Source organism: Sorex fumeus, unplaced genomic scaffold (assembly GCF_029834395.1).
Source record: "Sorex fumeus unplaced genomic scaffold, SorFum_2.1 ptg000036l, whole genome shotgun sequence".
NCBI lineage: Eukaryota > Metazoa > Chordata > Mammalia > Eulipotyphla > Soricidae > Sorex > Sorex fumeus.
In genome coordinates this window covers 23,757,377-23,778,854 of record NW_026606093.1, presented here as the reverse complement: position 1 = coordinate 23,778,854, position 21,478 = coordinate 23,757,377, and the positions used below count along the sequence as shown (strand labels likewise).

At 52.9% G+C, this 21,478-nt stretch overlaps 1 protein-coding gene across 1 annotated transcript in view; it reads left to right on the top strand.

Annotated features, from left to right (window-relative positions):
* The window catches only part of CRACR2A (calcium release activated channel regulator 2A), a 101,096-nt gene that overhangs the window by 10,534 nt on the left and 69,084 nt on the right, over positions 1-21,478 (top strand). The window contains exons 3-5 of the mRNA XM_056117789.1: positions 6,502-6,613; positions 8,307-8,499; positions 13,674-13,820. Of these exons, the coding sequence (XP_055973764.1) occupies positions 6,502-6,613; positions 8,307-8,499; positions 13,674-13,820 (452 nt within the window). The remainder of the gene's footprint in view (positions 1-6,501; positions 6,614-8,306; positions 8,500-13,673; positions 13,821-21,478) is intronic.

Genomic DNA, 21,478 nt, shown 5'->3' with positions numbered 1-21,478 from the left:
AGAAAACCAGAGCAGAACAGGTTATGTGTTGTTTTATTTTTAAGTGCTTTGTTGGCTGAGAAGAATAGTTCAGTTAGAGATCATGACGGTTAAAAATGAGAAGGGCGGGGCTGGAGCAATAGCACAGCGGGTAGGGCATTTGCCTCGCACGCGGCTGACTCGGGTTCGAGTCCTAGCATACCATCTGGTCCCCTGAGTACTGCCAGGGGTAATTCCTGAGTGCAGAGCCAGAAGTAACCCCTGAGCATCGCCGGGTGTGACCCCCCTCCAAAAAAAGGAAAGACAAGAAGGGTTTTCGAGGGAGACCCATGAGGAAGGTTCTAGAGTCTCGCCTGGTCGAGTTGGCAAAGAAGACTCGAGACACTCTCAGGACTAGTTTCCCAGCACACAAAAGAGAGTTGGTCAGCACTCCCAAGTGGTTAGAAGGCAGCTCCCACCTCCTTACTGGTAAGAGAGCAGTTGGGGGAGGAGGAAGAAAGAAGGGTGTGGATTCCATCCTAGGTAGGATTTTTTTTAATTTTTTTATTTTATAAAGTAGTTCACAGTAGGGCTGGAGCGATAGCACAGCCGTATGGCGTTTGCCTTGCACGCAGCCAACATGGCCGACCCGAGTTCGATTCCTCCGCCCCTCTCAGAGAGCCCGGCAAGCTACCGAGAGTATTCGATATGCCAGACACAGTAACAACAAAGTCTCCAATGGAGACGTTACTGGGCCCGCTTGAGCAAATCGATGAACAATGGGAGGATAGTGACAGTGACAGTTCACAGTATTTGATTACATTCAATATTCAAACACTAAGCCCACCACCATGACACCTTCCCACCACCAAATTTGGGATGTTTCCATCCCAAGCCACAATCCCTGTCCCAAAGCAGAACGGAAATAGTATATTTTGTATCGTCTGTTATGAAAAACTGCCGAAAATGCTACAAAAGTATCCATAGAGGAAACTGTGAAGATTGTTCTATTTTTGCAGAAGCCATTAAGACATTCTTTAGGATGTCACTAACATGTTGTTAAAGGTTGAGTGTTGGGAGTGTTTGTATAGATATCTGAAAATATGTATATATGTATTTCACTGTCACTGTCACTGTCCTCCCATTGTTCATTGATTTGCTGGAGCGGGCCCAGTAACGTCTCCATTGAAGACTTTGTTGTTACTGTGTTTGGCATATCGAATACGTCACGGGGAGCTTGCCAGGCTCTGCCGTGCGGGCGAGATACTCTCGGTAGCTTGCTGGGCTCTCCTAGAGGGGCGGAGGAATTGAACTCGGGTTGGCCATGTTGGCTGCGTGCAAGGCAAACACCCTACCATTGTGCTATTGCTCCAGCAAAATATATATATATATATATATATTTCTCTCTGTGATTGGTTGCCTATTATTTGATCCCCATCAAATGTGGTTTGTTACTTATAAAAAACGGATAGGGAGTGTCTTACGATGTGTTGTGTGGCCGTGTCACCACGCTCAAGGCTGCTCCCCGCAGGCTCGGGCCTAGGTAGGATTTTTGTGGTTGGAAGTGTTGCTCGATTCAGGGCTAGAGCCCAAGGTGGGGCATGGAATAGTTTTTCCTGGCTCCCGCTATCAGGAAGAAAGGTGCCCTCTTGGGGGTAAGCGGGGTGATTTGAGTGAAAAAGGGAAGACGGAGGGTGAGGAATCACCATCCTGGTCTTCAGTGGAGACATCCTAGACCAGGGCAGGGAGGATTCGCGGGGGCAAGGACTACACCTGGCTGATCTGAGAACTCGGATCTACCTGCCAAGTAACCACGGCTGATAATGCTGCTTGGATGCGAGGCTCCGTCCTCCACCCTCATTCTACTTCCTGTGGCTTTGGAGGCAGCGGATTTAAGGGCCAGTGACACATCAGAGATTCCCCGAGATGCCAAACAGAAGCACATCCAGAACCTTTGCCCACACTGGCACTCCCTCCCCTTTCAAACAGCATCCAACCTTATTCATATTTAATGCAGCTCTCCTAAATGGCTTCTCCATCCTCCTCTCGCCCCGTTTTGCTGTGCAGCCCAGGCTCCCTGCAAGCCAGGACCTGCCGAATGCAATTCAATGGCTTCCCTTGGAGAGGACCTGCTTTAAGAACCCACTCGACGTCCCTGCAGATTAGACTTCTACACCTGCTGGCTCTTGTCTGGCGTGTGGACGGCCGGTTGGCATGTACCCTCTGCCCATGGCCCTAGGCTGACTGTCACTCACGCCCACACCAGGCCACTTGGTTCCCAGTGGGAACTGGAGGAAAGCAGAAGGTCGGCCTGGGTATAATGAGTTCCCCTGGGGTGCCCTGACTTGGACACATGGCTGACCGGGGCAGGAGAGGACACTGACGTAGACCGTGCAGCCTGGCCTGGGCTGGACTCACTGTGCGATGAGCCGGAGGGGCAGGACAGAAGGTAGGGTGCTTGTCTTGCACATGACTGACCTGGGCTCAGTCTCCCCCAGGCGTGAGCCCCGAGCACTGAGCCGGGAGTAAGCCCTGTGCACCTGAGCATGAATATGACCCCCTGCAAAAAAAAAAAAAAAGAAAAAGAAAAACCAAAACGCAAAAAACAAAAAGCAAAAAAGCAAAACCCCAAAGGTCCGAGGAAGGGGCTGGAGCGATAGTACAGTGGGGAGGGCGTTTGCCTTGCACACAGCTGACCGGGATTTGATTCCCAGCATCCCATCTGCTCCCTCGAGCACCGCCGGGAGTAATTCCTGAGTTCATGAGCCAGGAGTAACCCTTGTGCATTGCCAGGTGTGACCCAAAAACCAAGAAAAAAAAATAAAGGCCCAAGGGAAGCCATAGCAGCACTTTGCTCCTGGTCCTGAGTGCGCAGGTCCTGCCCTCCTGTCCTTGAATGTGGTTTGATCTTTCCAGGAGTCACGCCTAGCACTTTCTTAGTACATGAACCTCCTCCTACTTTCTTGTCCAAATTCTTCATCAAAGGACTGGGGAAGCCCCAGCCTAGAGGGTCGTGGCCATGGGAACTCCCCCAGCTGTTCCTCAGATGGAAACCCTGAAATGTGTGTCCATAGAAAGTTCCAGATGCGGAGCAGGGTGTCAGTCTTCTGCCTGACACTTCTCACTGAGTTCATTACCACACAGTGAGAGAGCAGAGACACCTCTGGGGAACAGGACAGAATCTACACTCTTCCTTCCTACTCCCTCTCCGCCTGCTTCCTCCCCCCTGCTCTGGTCAGCCGGTCATAGCCCCAGGGGTCCTGGGCCTCCAATCCACTCAACTACTGATCCAAACACTGAAGTTGCATTTTTGAGGTACTCAAAAAACTATGTTCGAAAGCTACGACGGTGCTAAAGCTAGAGCGATAGCACAGAGGGGAGGGCGTTTGCCTTGCACACGGCCGACCCGGGTTCGAGTCCCTGCATTCCATAGGGTCCCCCGAGCACTGCCAGGAGTAATTCCCGAGTGCAAAGCCAGGAGTAACCTCTGAGTATCGCTGCATGTGACCCAAAAGGTAAAGGTAAAGGTAAAGGCCTTCCCATTGATCACCGATTTGCTCGAGCGGGCCCAGTAACGTCTCCATTGGAGACTTTGTTGTTACTGTGTCTGGCATATCGAATACTCTCGGTAGCTTGCCGGGCTCTCCGAGAGGGGCGGAGGAATCGAACTCGGGTCGGCCATGTTGGCCGCTTGTAAGGCGAATGCCCTACCCGCTGTGCTATCGCTCCATCCCCAAAAAGAAAAAAAAAGCGAGGGATGGAAACATGAGATTAACAGAGAGCTGCATTGTCTATCATGTAAGCATAATATTTTGCTACACATTCTGGTCAAATGACAAGCAAACAGGACATGGTTGCAGCCCTCCCTCCATCAAGTGGGCAGCTTCTCTGCATCACTCCGCGTGAGGGTCTGCGTGTCCTGGTGTTTGGCACAGAACTGCATGGTCAGCACACATCACCCATCTTGTCCCGCGAGTGGACAATAGTTAGCATATCACATCTCCTGGTGCTGGGCTCAGGTAAACCATCCTGATGTGAGCGACATTTAGCCTTTAGCTGGCCCAGCAGTGTGTGGCTGATGCGTTTGACTAATTTAACAAATTCACATCTAACATCAGGGGTCCGCTCTCCCTACTATTTTCTTGTGAAAAGTCATCCTCGTGGGGCCGGAGCCATAATACAGCGGGTAAAGCAAGAACCTGGCATATGGCCAAACTGGGTTCAATTCCTGTAATCCCACGTGGTCCTCCAAGCACCTCCAGATGTTATTCCAAAAGGCAGAGCCAGGAGTAAGACTTGAGCATTACCAGGTGTGGCTCCCCCCAACAAAATCAAACAAAACCAAATAAAGAATTCCCATCTCAGGGGGCTGGAGTGGGTAGGGCATTTTGCCTTGCACAGGGCTGACCTGGGTTCGATTCTCAGCATCCCATAGGGTCCCCCGAGCACCGCCAGGAGTAATTCCTGAGTGAATTAGCCAGGAGTAACCTTTGTGCAACACTGGGTGTGACTCCAAAAGCAAAAAAAAAAAAAATTCCCACCAGAGAGGATGGTCTGGAGAATCAAATGCAAATATATATATATATATATATATATATATATATATAATGATGTGTATATCGATCGATGAGTATATCACTGGAGCAATAGCACAGTGGGTAGGGTGTTTGCCTAACATGCTGCTGACTGGGCTGACCCGGGTTCAATTCCTCTGCCCCCCTCAGAGAGCCCAACATGCTACCAAGAGTATCTCACCCGCACGGCAAAGCCTGGCAAGCTCCCCGTGTTGTATTTGATATGCCAGACACAGTAACAACAAGTCTCACAATAGAGATGTTACTGGACCCGCTCAAGCAAATCGATGAACAATGGGAGGACAGTGCAGTGCTACAGTGTATGATGTGTGTGTGTGTGTGTGTGTGTGTGTGTGTGTGTGTGTGTGTGTGTGTGTGTGTATACTCGGAGCCAGAGAGATGTATAGCAGGTAAGGCATTTGTCTTGCATAGGGTCATTCCCGGTCTATCCTTGGCGCCACAAACGGTCCCCCAAACATTTCTGGGAGTGAACCCTGGAACAGATGAGCCAGGAGTTACTTCCAAGTACCACTGGGCATGGCCCAACCCTTCTGAAAATTGTCCCTGTTAACGCATTGATAAACATACGCCTATTTATGTAGTTGTAAGTTGTGTGGCGCTTTTCCACGATAAACCAAATCGGGTTGGCACCTTCCATGTCCACCCAGTGGGGGTTGGTTACAGAGACTGAGACAAGCACACAAAGAGACAAACACACATGAACTCCCCAAGCCCCAGGGTGGCCCGGGCAGCCGTGAGTGAGCTCACAGACTGACCATTTATTTCATCCATATCACTCCCCGGCTCCGGCTGCTAACACAGGAGCCATCATTTAAGTTGACAGAGACGGTAAAGATGGTCAGGAAGCACATCAAATTTTAATGGGTACAGGCAGAGCAGAGGCGAGAGCCAAACAGAGCCAAACAACAGGCGCCCTGAATCCCAGAGTAAAGTGGTGACAATCTCCCACTCTGCTCCTGCTTCTGGTGCCCTCAACAGTTCAAGAATAATAAACTGTTTCATTCTATTACTTTTTGGGGTGCGATTTTTGCTTGCCCAATTATCTCTTCTTTCCCTGGCCTCATGTTTCCTTGCCTAGATTATGAGGTAAGCTGTTTTTGTTTTTGTTTTGTTTTTGTTTTCCCCAAGAGGACTATCTCAATTTTAGGGCTTGGGTTAAGGGGGCAGTTTCCCACCATTTTTCTTTTTTTTTTTATTAGTGAAACACCATGAGGTACAGTTGTAGACGTACAATTATTTTGTGCTTGGGTTTCAGTTATACAATGATTGAGTACCCATCCCTCCCAACCCGTGCCCATTCTCCACCTCCAGTGCTCCCAGTATCCCTCCCACCTCCCCCATCCCCCCATCCCACCCCACCCCTGTGGCAGGGCATTTCCTTTTGTTTTCTCTCTCTTTTTGGGTGCTGTGGTTTGCAAAATAGGCATTGGGTGGCAATCATGTTCAGTCTATAGTCTACTTTCAGCATGCATCTCCCATTCTGGGCAGATCTTCCCAGCACCCTTTATTTGGTGCTCCCTTCTCTATCTGAGCTGCCTTTACCCCTAGAGTGTGCTGCTGGCCTCGAAGCCATCACTTTTTTTTTTTTTTTTTTTTTTGCTTTTTGGGTCACACTCGGCAATGCAAGGGGTTATTCCTGGCTCATTCACTCAGGAATCACTCCTGGCGGTGCTCGGGGGACCCAGTGGGATGCTGGGAATCGAACCCAAGTTGGCCACGTGCAAAGCAAATGCCCTCACCACTGTGCTGTCACTCCAGCCTCAAGTCACCTCACTCTTGGGCAGGTCACCTCAAGTGGCAAGTGCTCTTCATAGTCAAAGGGTGGACTCCGGAGAGATGCTATGTAAAACAGACCTGATTGGGGGGTAGGGGTGCTCTGCAGGGCCATGGCAACCCCTGCCCACCCGTGCCCGCCGCTGATGGCCAGTGTGGCTGGTGCTATTTGCAGAGGCTGCACCAGGAGTTGCCCCTCAGCCTGGAGGAGCTGGAGGATGTGTTTGACGCCCTGGATGCTGATGGCAACGGCTTCCTCACCCCGGATGAATTCACCACTGGGTTTAGTAAGTACTCCCGGGTGCTGGGATCCCAGGGGGCTGGTCTATCTGTCCTGGGTGAGGAGGGGGTGGTTCGCAAGCTCTCCTACTCCACTAATAATGCCTCCCATCTTGCATGCTTATCCCCCCCCTTTTTTATTGAATCGCCATGAGACAGTTACAAGCTTTCATCTTTGAGTTACACTTACACAATAATCAAACACGCATCCCTCCACCAGTGCACATTCCCCACCACCAATATCCCCGGTGTACCCCCCCCGTTTCCCACCCTCCCCCTGCCTCCATGGCAGATAATATTCCCCATACTCTCTCTCTACTTATGGGCATTATGGTTTTCAATGCATGTAATGAGAGGCCATCCTGTTTGGTCCTTTCTCTACTTTCAGCACACATTTCCCATCCCGAGTGATCCCTCCAACCATCAGTGACTTAGTGGTCCCTTCTCCATCCCAGCTGCCTTCTCCCCTAGCTCATGAAGCCGGCTTCCAACTATGGAGCTGTCTTCCTGGCCCTTGTGTCTACTGTCCTTGGGTGTCGGTCTCATCAGGCCCCTTTCCACATGCTACTTCAGATGCCCCCAGTCCTGCTTTCTCTGTGCCCCAAAGCCACCTGCTGCCAGAAGGCTTGGCAGAAACAGGGGGCAGGAAGGAAACTTGGCTCCAGGGGACTGTGAAATGGGGTGAGCCTGTCCCGCCCACTTTGCCAGATCGAGGACCTGGGCGGTCACCGGAGGGGGCTGGAGCAGACTCATCGTTCTCTTGGTCACCGGAAGTGAGCAAAAAGGAAGCAACCAAGAGCGGCACCCTCAGATCAGACATCGATCAGATATTGATCAGATATTGATCAGAGACCTAGAGCCATAGTTCAGTGGGTTGGGCTCTTGTCTTGTACACAGCTGACCCTGATTCAGTTCCCAGTCCTCCATAGGGTCCCCTGACCCAGGCCAGGGGTGATCCCTGAGCACAGAGCCAGAAGTCAGTCCTGAGCACTGCCAGGGTCAGGTGTAGCCCAAAACCAACCAATCAAACCAAAAAAGACTGGGAGGTGGGACAAAGGGAGAAGTGAGAGATGATAAGATATATTTGTGAGACCCCAGAGAGTACAGTGGTTAAGGCACTGCCTTGTACACAGCCATTCTGGTTCCATTCTCCAGCCCCACTGGGGGTCACCGGGCCCCACTTGGAGGGATCCCTGCACTGAGTCCTGCTGGAAGTAGCCCAAAGATTTTTTTTAAATACATTGGTCAGGCCCTGTCTTTTTTTTCTTTTTTGGGTCACACTGGAAATGCACACGGGTTACTCCTAGCTCTGCGCTCAGAAATTACTCCTGGCAGAGCTCAGGGGACCCTATGGGATGCTGGGAATTGAACCCAGGTCTGCAGCGTGCAAGGCAAATGCCCTCCCCGCTGTGCTATCACTCCAGCCCCGGTAAGGGCCAGTCTTGATCTTGCTCTCTGCCGATACACCTCACCAGCCCCCGACTTCTCTGACCGAATCCCACTGCCATGGGAAAGATTCCAGACCCAAAGTGGGAGACTCCCAGGGTATCTGCACAGGTGTGTGAGTTGGGAGTGGGGAGGCAGGGACCCCTTTGTCTTCTCTCCGATGAGAGATGGTGACTGGGGCCGGGAGAGAGAAGAGCTTCCTGGCGAGACCCACAGCCGAGCCTCCTGAGCACTGACCTCCTGCCCTCCACCCAGGTCGCTTCTTCTTCAGCCAGAACCAGCCGCGTGAGGACGAGGTTGGCCCAGGGGGACAGGTGGTCCCGCTCCAGGAGGAGAAGGTGTACCAGGCCCAAGGGGAAGAGGAGCTGGGCCAGGAAGAGGACGGAGACGATGAGACACAGTTCCAAATGCTCCTGGGCAAACTCGGAGCGGAGAAGGTTCTGGAAGAGTAAGTGGGAACAGGGGTGCAGGGGACAGCACCCAATCCCGGGAGGACAGTCTCTGGGTTCCACCCTCCGTGCCGGGCCTGGCTTCTCAGTCTGTCGGCGTGTCATGGGCTAAGGCAGTTTCCACATTGTTCCCTCCGGAGGAATTGAGGTCAGAAGGGGAACTGCATTCTGCAAAGGCTGGTCAGACTCAACCTCGCTCGTCACCCTTTCTTTGCTTGGAGACCACCCACACACAACGGTGCTGGGGGATGGCCCCAGCACGGTGCTAGGGAGTCTCTCCTCAGTGCGGGGATCGACCACCCAGCCTGCTCTGCCCTCAGCCCTGACCCGGCCTGTCCCTCTCGCAACACTCCTCTTCCCTGCTCTGGCCCAGCACAGCCCGGCTCTGAGGGCTCACCAGAGGGCGGGGCCAGGTCTTGAGGGGGGCTACTGAAGGCCCCTCACTGCCATCAGCGCTCTGACATGCCCACCCTCCGACACCCACCCTGGGCCTCCAGCCCTGTGCGCCCCCAAACACACACCAGGCTGTGCTCCCCTCGAACACCCCAGGGGGGTTCCTCCAGCAAAGCTCCAAGCCCAGGCAAAGCCGGTGAGGGAAGTGGCAGCAGGAAAGTAAAGTGGTTCCTCCCACCCTCCCTCCCTCCCCTCCCCTCCCCTCCCCTCCTCTCCCCTCCCCTTCCTTCCTTCCTTCCTTCCTTCCTTCCTTCCTTCCTTCCTTCCTTCCTTTCCTCCCTCCCTCCCCTCCCCTCCCTTCCCCTCCCCTGCCCTCCCCTCCCCTCCCCTCCTTCCTTCCTTCCTTCCTTCCTTCCTTCCTTCCTTCCTTCTCTTCCTTCCTTCCTTCCTTCCTTCCTTCCTTCCTTCCTTTTCTTCCTCCCTCCCTCCCCTCCTTCCTTCCTTCCTCCCTCCCTTCCTTTCTTTATACCTTTATCCCTCCCTCCCTCCCTTTCCCCTCTCTCCCTTTCTTTCTTTCTGTCCTTCTTTCTTTCTTTGGGTCCTTTCTTTTCTTTCCTTCCTTCCTCTCCCTTTCTCCTCCCTCTCTCTTTCTTTTGTTCTTTCTTCCTTCCTTTCCTTCCCTCTTTCCTTCCTTTCTTCATCCCTTTACCCTCCTTTCCTTTCCCTTTCTATCTTTCTTTCTTTCTTTCTTTCCATCCTTCCTTCCTTCATTATTTCCTTCCTTCTTTCTATCCTTTCTTCCTTCCTTTCCCTTTCTCCTTCCTCTCTCTTTCTTTTGTTCTTCCTTCCTCCCTCCCTCCCTCCCTTTCCCTTCTCTCCCCCTCTCTTTCTTTCTTCCTTTCTTTCTATCTCTCTCTCTCTTTCTGTTTTTCCTTCTTTCTTTCATTCTTCTTCTGCTTTTATGACCACACTCAGTGGTGCTCAGGGCTTACTCCTGGCTCTGTGCTCAGGGATCACCCCTAGCAGCCTCGGGGACCTTATGGGATTCCAGGGATTGAACGTGGGTCAACCCTGTGCAAGACAAGTGCCAGCCTGCTGCACTGTTGCTCCAACCTGGGAAGTAGTTTCTTTCTCCCAGCCCAGCCTTGGAGTCATCTGCGCATTGCTGCCATTTCAGCTGAAGTCTAATGCCTACCCATCTCCCTCCTTTTTGGGTTAAAATGTACTTTGGAATAGGACCAGAGACAGGCCAGTGGGTCCGGGGCTTGCTTGCATGTGGCAGGCCCCCAGTTCAATCCCCCACACCACCTCTGATTCCCTAAGCCCCATCAGGAATGACCCCTGAGCCAGGAGTAAACCCACAGCAGAGCTGCGTGTGGGCCAAAACCAAAAAAGGGGGAAAAAAAAGAAGAGAAAATAAAATAAAATAAAGTGGTTCTATGTAGCAAGCAGAATCCCGGTCCAGAATACCCCAGAACACCTTCTCTCTCGCTTTCCCTGTTGCCTTTCTTGTTGGGTCCAGAGCTGGGGATGTATTTTCCTGGGGGGAGGAGGGGCGGAGGGAAGGGAGATGTCTTCATGATCAGAGTGACAGGGTCTGAGCCTGTGGAGGATGACAGGAAGTGAGGTGGGGGTGAATGGAGCACCAGGGAAGAGTCCAGCAGATGACGGCTGAGAAAGAGCATGACTGGTGGGGTCAGAGTCGTGAAAGGCTGATGAAGGTCTGGACCCAGGTGGAGGACGGTCACTGGGGGCCTGGGCCAGCGCCCAGGGACTGTAGTGGGAGGAGATATGGGGTGGCCCGGGGCAGGTGTGGAGCTGCAGAGCAGGTGGGTGGAAGGCGAGTGGAGACCTGACTCAGTTTCCCCAGAGCACAGTGACCTCCCACTAGGGGTCCTGGGGCATCTACTCCTGGAGGAGGGGTCTGTGTGGGCCCTAGATTGAATCAGGGTACAGTAACAGAGAGGGGTGCCTCCCCGCACCCGCATACTTGAGGACAACCGCCTTCCTGCCAGACTGTCCTGTCCCATCAGAGGTCGCCAGAGGTCCCTCTGAGGACCCTTATCAAATGCACACAGGGAAACTGAGGCAGCCATGAGCACTTTGGGGGTCTTCTACCATCTCCTTCACCACAGTGGGAGCGTGTTTTTCCAGAAACAAGGAGATGGGTTCCCAGCACCCTCTCTGCCCCTGTGTTCCTGTCCCTCCGTGTGTGGTCCAGAGGTGGTCAGCAGGACCTCTGGATCCCCAGTTCTTCCAGGTGATCTAAATGGCTCTGTGATCTGGAAGCTAGTGGGGATTTTTTGCATCAAGGGTGGAGAGGCTGGTCCCTTCTCCAGAAATCTGGGCTGTATTAAGGTGACTGTGACCAAGTGGTTCCAGGAGCTGTCAGCAAGGGGTGGGTGAGTCCAGAAATCTCACTGGAGGCTCCAGGCCCATTGGCCCACTGCCTGGCTTCAACAGGAGCAGACCCCAGCAGACGTGAGCGGAGAGATTAGAGAGCAAGGAGGAGCTTGGTTCTGTGATGCGCTTACTTCATGCAGGGACCGACCGCCCATGGGGATTGGAGGCCATCAGGCATCTCCTTGATTCCTCTGTGTCATCCCAGTTGTTTCTGTCCAGTAAAGTGGACAGCCACAATGTGGTCTATGTGGGAAAGTGGACCTCGTTCTGGGAAGTAGGGGATTTCTCTCCCCTTCTCTTTTTCCCCAGACTTTCTCATGTTATTAGATTTTTCAATTGATAGCAAATACTCGTTTGATAGATAGATGGTTGGTTTTGGATCAAGACTGAATAGATGGATTGATGGATGGGGTGGTTTGGGATGAGTGGATGGGATGTTTAGGATGGATGGGTGGGTAGGTAGGTAGATAAGATGGCTTGGGATGTTAAGTAGATTGTTTGGGAGGAATGCATTCATTCATGCGTAGTTTGGGATGGTTTGAGATGGAGGAAAGGATGGACGGATGGGTGATTGGATGGATGGGATATTTCATATGGGTGGGTAGAAGATTAATGGATAGAATGGGATAGTTTAAGATTGATGGATGGATGGTTTGGGGTAGAAGAATGGATGGGTGAATGGATGGATAGAGGGAATAGTTTGGGATAGATGGGTGAATGTTTTGGGATGGGTTGATGGATGGATGGATGGGTGGATGGGTGGATAGATGGGTGGGTGGATGGGTGGATGGATGAGTAGATGAATGGTTGGGTGGATGGATGGATGGATGAATGGATGGATGGATGATGGATGGATGGATGGGTTGGTTAGATGGATGGGTAGATGGGTAGATGGATGGGTGGGTGGATGGATGGGTGGATGTATGGGTGGATAGATGGGTGGGTGGATGGGTGGATGAATGGTTGGGTGGATGGTTGGGTGGATGGATGGGTTGGTTAGATGGGTGGGTAGATGGGTGGATGGATGGGTGGGTGGATGGGTGGATGTATGAGTGGATGTATGGGTGGATAGATGGGTGGGTGGATGGGTGGATGAATGATTGGGTGGATGGTTGGGTGGATGGGTGGGTAGATGGGTGGATGGGTGGTTGGATGGATGTTTGGGTGGATGGATGAGTAGATGGGTGGATGGATGGATGGGTGGATGGATGGGTGGGTTGATGGATGGATGGATGGATGGATGGATGGATGGATGGATGGATGGGTAGGTGGGTAGGTGGATGGATGGGTGGGTGGATGGATGAATGGATAGATGGATGAGTGGGTGGGTGGGTGGGTGGATGGATGGATAGATGGATGGATGGAAGGGTAGATGGTTGGGTGGATAGATGAATAGATGAGTGGATGGATGGATGAAAGAATGAATAAATAGTTTGCGACAAATGGATGGATAGATGGAATAGTTGGGCTGGCTGGCTGAACAGATTGATAGTTTGGGGTGGATGCGTGAATGAATGGACAAGTTGGCAGATATGTGGATGGAATGAAGCAAAGGGAGGAAGGAGTATGGGAGGGAGTGGTGATTAGACTGACTCTCCGTAACTAGTCCAAGGAGGCTGTTGCTCTGAAGCCTGCCCTTGGTTCCATAGTTCCTCACACGTCACAGTCAGATACCCCTTTGGAGCAGTCTCTCAGACCTGGCACCTGTTCCACAAACTTGGAGAGTTTCATTCTTTATCCTGAAAGAGTGCCTCATTGGAGCTGCCCCCTGTCGGAGAGGCTTGAGCTTGTAAGGGGGGTGCCATGGAGGGCTCCCTGCCTATGACTGAGTGAGTTTCTCTAGGAGGAAACCGCAGGCCCTGGAGCGCGCCTCCTCCTGCCACCCCTTCCCCATCAGCGTGTCCCTGAGTGTTGCCGATGGCCTGCAGGCCTGTTTCTGCACCTGTCACCCCGAGTTTTTGTCTCTCTGCCCACCTCTGTCCCTCCTGATTTTCTCTCTGCCTTCCAGGTTCACACACGTCACTTAGACCTGCTCCCTCCCTGCGCTCTGCCTGTCTGTCACTCCTGACACCCCCAGGCCCATGGGGGGATGCTGTTCTCCCCATGAGAGCCCTGAGAGTTCCTTCCTGCCATCCACCAGGTCCACCAGATTGCCCCCCTTCCCCTCTCTGCTCTGAGCATCGTCCTCCGAGCGTGGCCAAATTTTTCCTCCTTCCCCCTTGACCCCGTTTCCACTGTCCCCTCCTCCCCCTCCTGGTCCCCTGTTGCAATGCATTCTCAGCCCTGGCACCATGGTAAAGATGGTCAGCTCTGCTGTGATGACCCCCGAGTCACCCATGGGAACCCCCTGACCCTGAGGTCCCTTCTGCTCCTGCAGCGAGAGCGACGTGAAGCAACTGTGGCTGCAGCTGCGGAAGGACGAGCCCCACCTCCTGGCCAGCTTTGAGGACGTCCTGACCCGAATCTTCGCACAGCTCCAAGAAGCCCAGGATGAGAAGACAGAGCTGGAGAGCGCCCTGAAAAAGTGAGTACCCGCTGCGTCTCGGCCACGCTCTGGGGCACAGGGCACAACAACAGCCCTCAGTGGGCTCCTGGCTTGGTCATGTCTGGGACACCCCCATGATAGAGCTGCCAGAGTTTTGGTGATGCAAAGGCCCTGTGGTGCAGGCTGGACTGTTGAGAGCTGCATGGGCCCTGTGGAGGCTCAGAACCAACCTGGGACCAGCCCCAGGGCTGGGGGCATGGGGTGTCAGGAAGCAAACTCAGGGTTCACATGTTCAGGGCACATGCTCTGCCTCTGGATTTATCTCCCCAACCCCATAAACAGATTCTCCAGCCTCATTCGCATGGACTGGGAGCTCGCCATAGCTCCACGCTATTCTAAATTCTCTCTCTTTTTTTTAATTGGTTGTTGTTGTTGGGGCCATACCTGGTGGTACTCCATGCTTGTTCCTGGCTCTGAGCTCAAGGATCACTCCTGGCAGTTCTTGGGGGATCTCTGAGGGGCTGGGAATCAAACCAAGGCCAACTGCCTGCAGGTTCAGTGCCTTTGCCCCATATTATCTCGCTGGCCCTGCTAGACTCGCTTCTTGAGGAACACTCCTTCAATCAGCCAGTTTCTCCTTTGCTGTGTGGGGGTGGGGAGCAGGGGAGCAGGCCACGCCTAGTGGTGCCCAGGGCTTCCTCCTGGCTCTGTGCTCAGGGATCACTCTGGCAGGGTTCAAGGAACCCCAGGTGGTGCCATAGATCAAGCCAAAGTCATACAAGGCAAACGCTTACCCTCTGGGCTATCTCTCTGGCCTCTCATTAGCTGCATTTCACAGATGAAGAAGTGGGAAGGGCAAGGAAAAAAGTTCGGGGATCCAGAGCTGGTGGGATTCAGAGTGACACCGCCAGGAGCCCACTGTAGCTCTGTAGCACTGTCCTCCCGTTATTCATCAATTTGCTTAAGCGGGCACCAGTAATGTCTCCATTGTGCCTTGTTGTTACTGTTTTTGGCATATGGAATACACCATGGGTAGCTTGCCAGGCTCTGCCATGCGGGTGGGATACTCTTAGAAGCTTGCCAGGCTCTCTGAGAGGGATGGAGGAATCGAACCTGGGTCAACCGCAAGCAAGGCAAACGCCCTACCCGCTGTGCTATCGTTCCAGCCCAAGACCCCCTTTTCCTGGCAGGGGCTCTGGGCAGGAAGACCCCTATGCTGGACTACTCCAGTCTCATCTCCATCACTTTATGCCAACCCCATCCCTGTAAACGTGCCCCTCCCACCACCCTTTCCCCAGACCCAAGCTTTCTCCTCACTTCTACACTTCCTCATTTGTGCTGAGGGCGGAACCAGGCAAACGGACCCTGGCACCTCCCCCCAGGCCACCGAAGCTGGACCCGAGTCAGCCAGCACATGTGTGTCACAAACGCACCCCCACCCTCTGAAGGCACCCCATGAGAATGCATGGTTGGGGTGGGCTCCAGACAGCCAGTCTGCCCTCACAGCAGGACCTGGAGTTGTAGGGAAGGCAGGTTCCGATGAAGACCCCCGTGTCCTCAGGTTCGGGGAGCTCAGAGGCGTGGACCACCGGTCCAGTGCTCGCCTCTGCGACCCACTCCTGTCTCTGCTAGGGAACTCAGACATTGTACAGGAGCCACAAGGATTATGACCTAGGCCCAGGGCCTGCCACAGAAGCTTCTGGGCCATGCTTCCTGGTGCCCTGCCCAGAGACCCTATCAGTGTCCACTGAACGCTCCCAGAGAGAGCCTGGAATGCGAGTGAAAACAGGACACCCAGGGGCTCCCCGGGTCACTCGCTGGTCGCCCGGCCAGCTCTTGCTATCTTGTGCCTCCCCGATCATTTGATGTCTACTAGGTCCTCCCCGGGTCTGCAGAAATGAACCTTTAGGAGCAAAGTGCAGCAAGACGTCTCTGAGGGAACCCCGTTTAGCTAATGGGGAATGAAGAACCTTTTCAGAGGTGACTCCCCCAAAGAAAGAAAGAGTGTGAGTTGGGGAAAGCAAGGGTGAGTTGGGTGAAACAAGGTGTGAGTTGAGAGCTTCGATACAGATTGGCAGTCGACTAGCCCGGAGTCAGACGCACCCCAGGGTAAACCTTGGCTTCTTTTAGCCATTCACAGTCCATAAGAACTGGCTGACCACAGGACCTGTCTCCTGGCATTGTAAGAATCGAGGTGGTGATGTGCACAGGCCTTCGAAGCAGGGTCAAGGTTGAAATACTGCATGTTTGTCAGGATCTTTTTCTTTCAAACGAGTCTCTGTCTCCGAGGGACAGACTGCAGAAGTGCAGAGTTCGAGCCTTCATCTAAGCAGACAACCTGGTCTCATCTGGTTGCACACCGGGTGGTCCCAAGACCAGCAGTGTGGCCAAGCAGTGCTCAGTGGTCCCGAGAATCCCTCTTGGGGGTACTAGGCCAACAGGGCCAACAGTCCAATGCTCAGGCCCAGAGGTGCTGGAGGCCACCAGGGCCATGGAGAATGAGCAGGCAGTGCCCGGAGTCAAAGCCAAGGCCTTGTGCGTGCAAGGAAGCTCTGCGAGGCTCCTGTGCTCTCTCCTGGCCCGGGAGGGGGCGCTCTGGTTCTCAGAGCAGAGTGGAGGGAACGGCAGGCTCTTGGCAGCAGCTCCCCCATACCCAGGGCATTTATGGCATTTGATCTTAGCTCTACAGGAAGCGGATTTTCACCTTCTTGCCCTCCTGCGGGAGCGTCAGCTCCTGACTCAGAGAAGCACCTCTCAGCCCTTCCGTCTCTCCTGAAGTGGCCCCTGCTGCTGCTCCTGCCCTCGGTCCAGGATTGCTCTCAGAGTCCTTGAGAGGAAAGTCAAGGTCTCTTCTGGCTGAAGGAGCAAAAGGAACGGAAAGCTTTCAACCTTCTATGTTCTCTCTCTCTCTCTCTCTCTCTCTCTTCTCTCTTTCCTCTCTCTTTCACTCTCTTTCTCTCTCTCCTCTTTCACTCTTTTTCTCTCTTTCTCTCTTTCTCTCTCGCTCTCTCTTTCTCTGTCTCTCTTTCTCTCTCCTGCTTGCTCTCACTCTCTCTTTCTCTCTCGCTCTCTTTCTCTCTCTCTCACTCGCTCTCACGCTCTCTTTCTTTCTCTCTCTCTGTCCTGTCTGCTCTATCTCCCTGGGGTCAGCTGAGGAAAGCCCACTCCAAGCTGGGGAGCTCTGTTGGAATTGGGGTTCCCCCTGGAGCCCTCTGGCTAGTTCTGATCTCCAGCTAGGCTCTCGGTGCAGAAACAGAATGTCGGGCTGGACTAACAGAGCACAAAAAGAAGAGAGAGCCCAGCTCTTGCCCGGGCACTGCTGTGTGACCACAACTTTAACTCTCTCTCACTTGCTTTATCTCTCTGTATATCTGCTCCTTACTGGCAACAGGAGAAAATGATTTTTGAACCTTCTGCTTAGCGACTCACCCAAAGAGAGGCAGTTGGCTTTGCGATGCCTGTCCACTCTTGTGGGAATGTACCTGGAAAACGCTTGTGCGAATATACCTGGAACAAACAGATCCTGTGCAATCTCGCGCTTTCCGAGATTGCCCAGGTCAAACGCTCACATTCTCTGTTGGAGTCTCTTGCGTGTTCCTCTATTAAAGAGGTTGGTCACATTGACACAGGAGCCGTGATGGCGGGTCCTGGGGTTATTCCGTGGTTCCCAGACTCCTCGATATGTTCACGGATGAAAACATTGAGCCATAAAGATGCTCAGAAATGTATTGAAATGTATTGAAAAGTAAAAGAGAAAGAAAGTCTCCAACCAGAGAGGAATTTAGCATAAGACTAAGTTCAGTATGACTCATTTTTTGCTGTGTGTGTTGTTGATTGTTTTTAATAGAAAACCTGGGTCCCTCTGTCTTATGCAGTGCAAGGATTCCTACTGGATTACCAAGTGGTCTGGCTTGTTTAGGGACTTTGAGGTTATCTGGTTGATCATTCATTTCGTCTAGCTATTGCCCCTTATCTCTTAGTCTCCTGTGAGCCCAAGGTCTGGGACAGAATTTATGGTCTTGGGAACTTGTAAAGCGTCACATTCTCAGAAAGAGCCCCAGATTTTGCAGGGATGTTTAAAAATATAGAGCGGAGCCAGCCCAAATGGAACTGCTCCCAGCAGCTGCCAAGGGGAAACCGAGGCTTCCCCTTGCAACATCCTGTCTGGATCATGATGGGGTCAGATGACCCCTAAGAGCCCTTGTCGCTCAGATGTCACATGAGAAGCAGGGCACAGTGATGCCCCCAGCACCGAGAGCTGTGGACACAGCTCTAGAGCCGGGCTCTGAGTCAAACCAGTGATGTCCAGCCCAACCCCATGTTTGAGTGTATGAGTGTTTGCCCATAAAATGTCCTCCCCCAGCAAAGAGGTAGATTTGTATGCCTCTTGGCAAATTCCTGCGTTGAACCCCTGGCCAGTGTAGCCAGCCACGGTGGTTTTCTCCTCCTTTTACACACGTACACCCCATTTCTTCTTCCCGCTTTACGCACGGACAAGATACTGATCTCGCTCGCCTCCCAACATCAGGGAGGACCTTCCATCCTCACCTCGAAGCAGGGCCAGACCTCTCGGTATCTTTGCAGTCAGTAAGGAAGCATAGCGGCCAGAGAGACAGCACAGAGGGCAACGGGCTTGCCATGCACACCGCTGACCTGGGTTTAATCCCCAGCACCCCATCTCATACCCCGAACCTGCCGGCAGTGACCTCTGAGTACAGAACTATTTATAAAAACTGGAGGAGGGAGAGGAGGCTGGAGTAATACCAGCGGGCAGCGGGTAGGGTGTTTGCCTTGCACGCGGCCGACCCAGGTTCGATTCCCAGCATCCCATATGGTCCCCCGAGCACCGCCAGAAGTAATTCCTGAGTGCAGAGCCAGGAGGAACCCCTGTGCATCGCCGGGTGTGACCCAAAAAGCAAAAAAAAAAAAAAAAAAAAGGAAGAATTTCAGGGTGAGGACCGCAGGTGACAAGGCTGAGGCATCATCCAGCACACGGTTTTGTTGCCAGGATATTATTATCCGGAGCAGAAGAAGGAGTCTGTTAACACAGACCCCTAGGAGCAGATTGAAAAGGCGCGGCCCCGTGTGCATCAGCTTACACCAGGGCGATGATTTGTAAACCCCACTAATGAAAAATGGTTTGCTTTATGGGACGGGATAAAGCCGTGAAGTTGGTTTCTACAAGGTAGCAGAATCTAATTAGGGGGAACCCATCCATCTTAAAAAATCCAATTGGCAATTTCACAGCTTTGCAGAATTTTCTACGGACTCTGGCAGTTTCAGCTTCGTTCCTGGGTGCGTGTGCTTGTGTGTGTGCGTGCGTGCGTGAGATGGGCAGAGAGACAGGGACAAGGAGAGAGAGAGACTATGAGATACCCACTTCAGGGAGAGAAAGGAACCTGGGGTGGGGAGTGGGGGGTTTAATATTCATTTTGCCATTGGGAGCCTGCAGTGCCCCTGAGAGGGCGGCAGGGGGCGTTGGTGAGTCTGAATTGCTCCTGCCTCGTTCCTCCCTGGACCGGGCTGGCTTCTCTTTTCTTCTCTGGCCAAACAGCAAACGGTCTGACCCTTTACCAGTCACTCTGTGATGGAATGTGGCATCCAGCGTGACGCCCATGACCTTGGCCACTCCTGGCCCTAGAGGTGTGGTCAGCCCACTCCCACTCCCCACTCCAGCATCAGCAAACACTTGACGCGTCCCAGACAATTGACTACCTTGGACACACAGATGCTTGGATCTGAGCGTGGTGAACCTCAAGCTGCTGGGAAAATCAGAGCGGCTGGCAGAAGGAGGATTTTTCCCTCCTTCTTCTGAGCCTGGACTCCGAAATCACAGAGGGTCGCTTCTCTGATGGGGGGCGGGAACACATGAGCTTTTTTTTTTTTTTTTTTTTTTTTTTTTTTGCTTTTTTGGGTCATACCTGGCGATGCTCAGGGGTTACTCCTGGCTAAGTCCCGGTCACACAATGAAACACCTGCACCCTCACCAGTACCCATTCTCCACCACCGAAAACCCCAATATACCCCTATCCCACACCCTCCCCTACCTGTGGGGCAGATGATTCCACATTACTCTCTCTCCACTTTGATAACACTCAACATTTCGACACCAGACCCACCAATTATTCGATATTTTACGCCAACACTCAGATCCGCTAAAAAGGCAACAGTAGACAACCTGTGTTCCATTGCTGGTTATGAACAACATACGATGTCGCGTGGCTGCAGTAGGGCCATGTGATTTTGAAATTCTGAAATTTTAACACTTAAATCTGGAGGGATTTCTGCCAAAAGCCACTGGGTTTCGAGATTTGCTCCTGAGTCTCTGGGATCATGGCCATTGAGCAGCTTAATCAGGAGCCAATGAAGCCGTTCTTGGGTGATGACTTGGGGTCTCGTTGGGACGGGGAGACCAGGACCGGCTCCACCCCCATCCCGTGAGGCCCAACAAGTTTCGTCACTGTGGGCCCAGACCTGACTGTCCAGTGGCTTCTGGAGGATGACGGCCACTGAGTTGCCAAGGGGGAGCAGGCGGAGGGACAACACCCTTTCCCCCTGGGGTGGCCCGGCGACAATAACCCACTGTGGGGTCCGGATGCAATGAGCTTATATTTGGGGTGGGGGAGGGTTTGGGTCCACACCCCATAGTGCTAACGCCTCATTCTTGGTTCTATGTCCAGGACTTACTCCTGGCGAGTCTCAGGGGGACCATACGTGGCGTCGGGAGTGGAACTGGGGTCGGCCGTTTGCAACACAGACGCCATAGACCCTGCACTAATTCTGTAGCCCTTGACCTGAGCCTTTAAAGGGGTTTTCTCCCCTTTGACTTCGTCCCTCGCCAGACTTTGCAAGCCAGAAGCCTTATTGATTAAGCTACTGCCCACCCACAATGGAAGCACAGGCAAAGATCGTCTCCAAGGTCAGTGGCCGTTTCTGAAGGCCTGCCTCACTCAGTTCCGGATAAATCTTCTTCTGAGATTTATCTACCGCGGGCAGAAATGCCATTTGTTCTGACCAAGGTCAAGACTCCACTTTTCATGTGGGGAAGAAAGCAGCTCGCTGCTTTCCTGGATTAATTTTAAACACCAACCCCCCCACCACCCCCCTCCACCACAACCCTGGCCACCGTCTAGAAGGGAGAGGGCAGACCAGATGGCTTTCTGAAATCCTCACAGATCTTAGACCCACGGGAAAGCAAAGGAGAGAGCGAATCGGGCGCAAATATTTGGACCGCCACGATATTCCATGGCAGGAAGGTCTTGGAGGGCTTGTGATTAGCTGGGAGAGCCGGGCCCGGAAAAGGCAGGCCTGACTCCAGCGTGGTACCTTCCCTCGCAGTGTTCAAAAGCACTTTGTGAAGGTTAATTAATTTTCACAGTCCCCGTGGGAGGCTGGCAGTGTAAGTTATTGCTAACTACATCTCACCTCCTGGCTCCCTGCAGACTCTCTAGAAAGGCCTGTGGAACCCGAGCCTTGTATAAACATCTGCATGACTTTTTGCTCCCCCCATTTTTCTTCCCACACATCCCCCCTTCCGTCTCTACCGTCTGATGACACTTATTTGTATGTGCATGTGCACACGCTATACACAGGGTCATAAGCACGCACTTAACGGGACAGGTGCACCTGGCATCGCTCAAACGCCCTGTGACAGGGGCTGGAGAGATAGTACAGGGGGTAAGGTGTTTGCCTCGCAT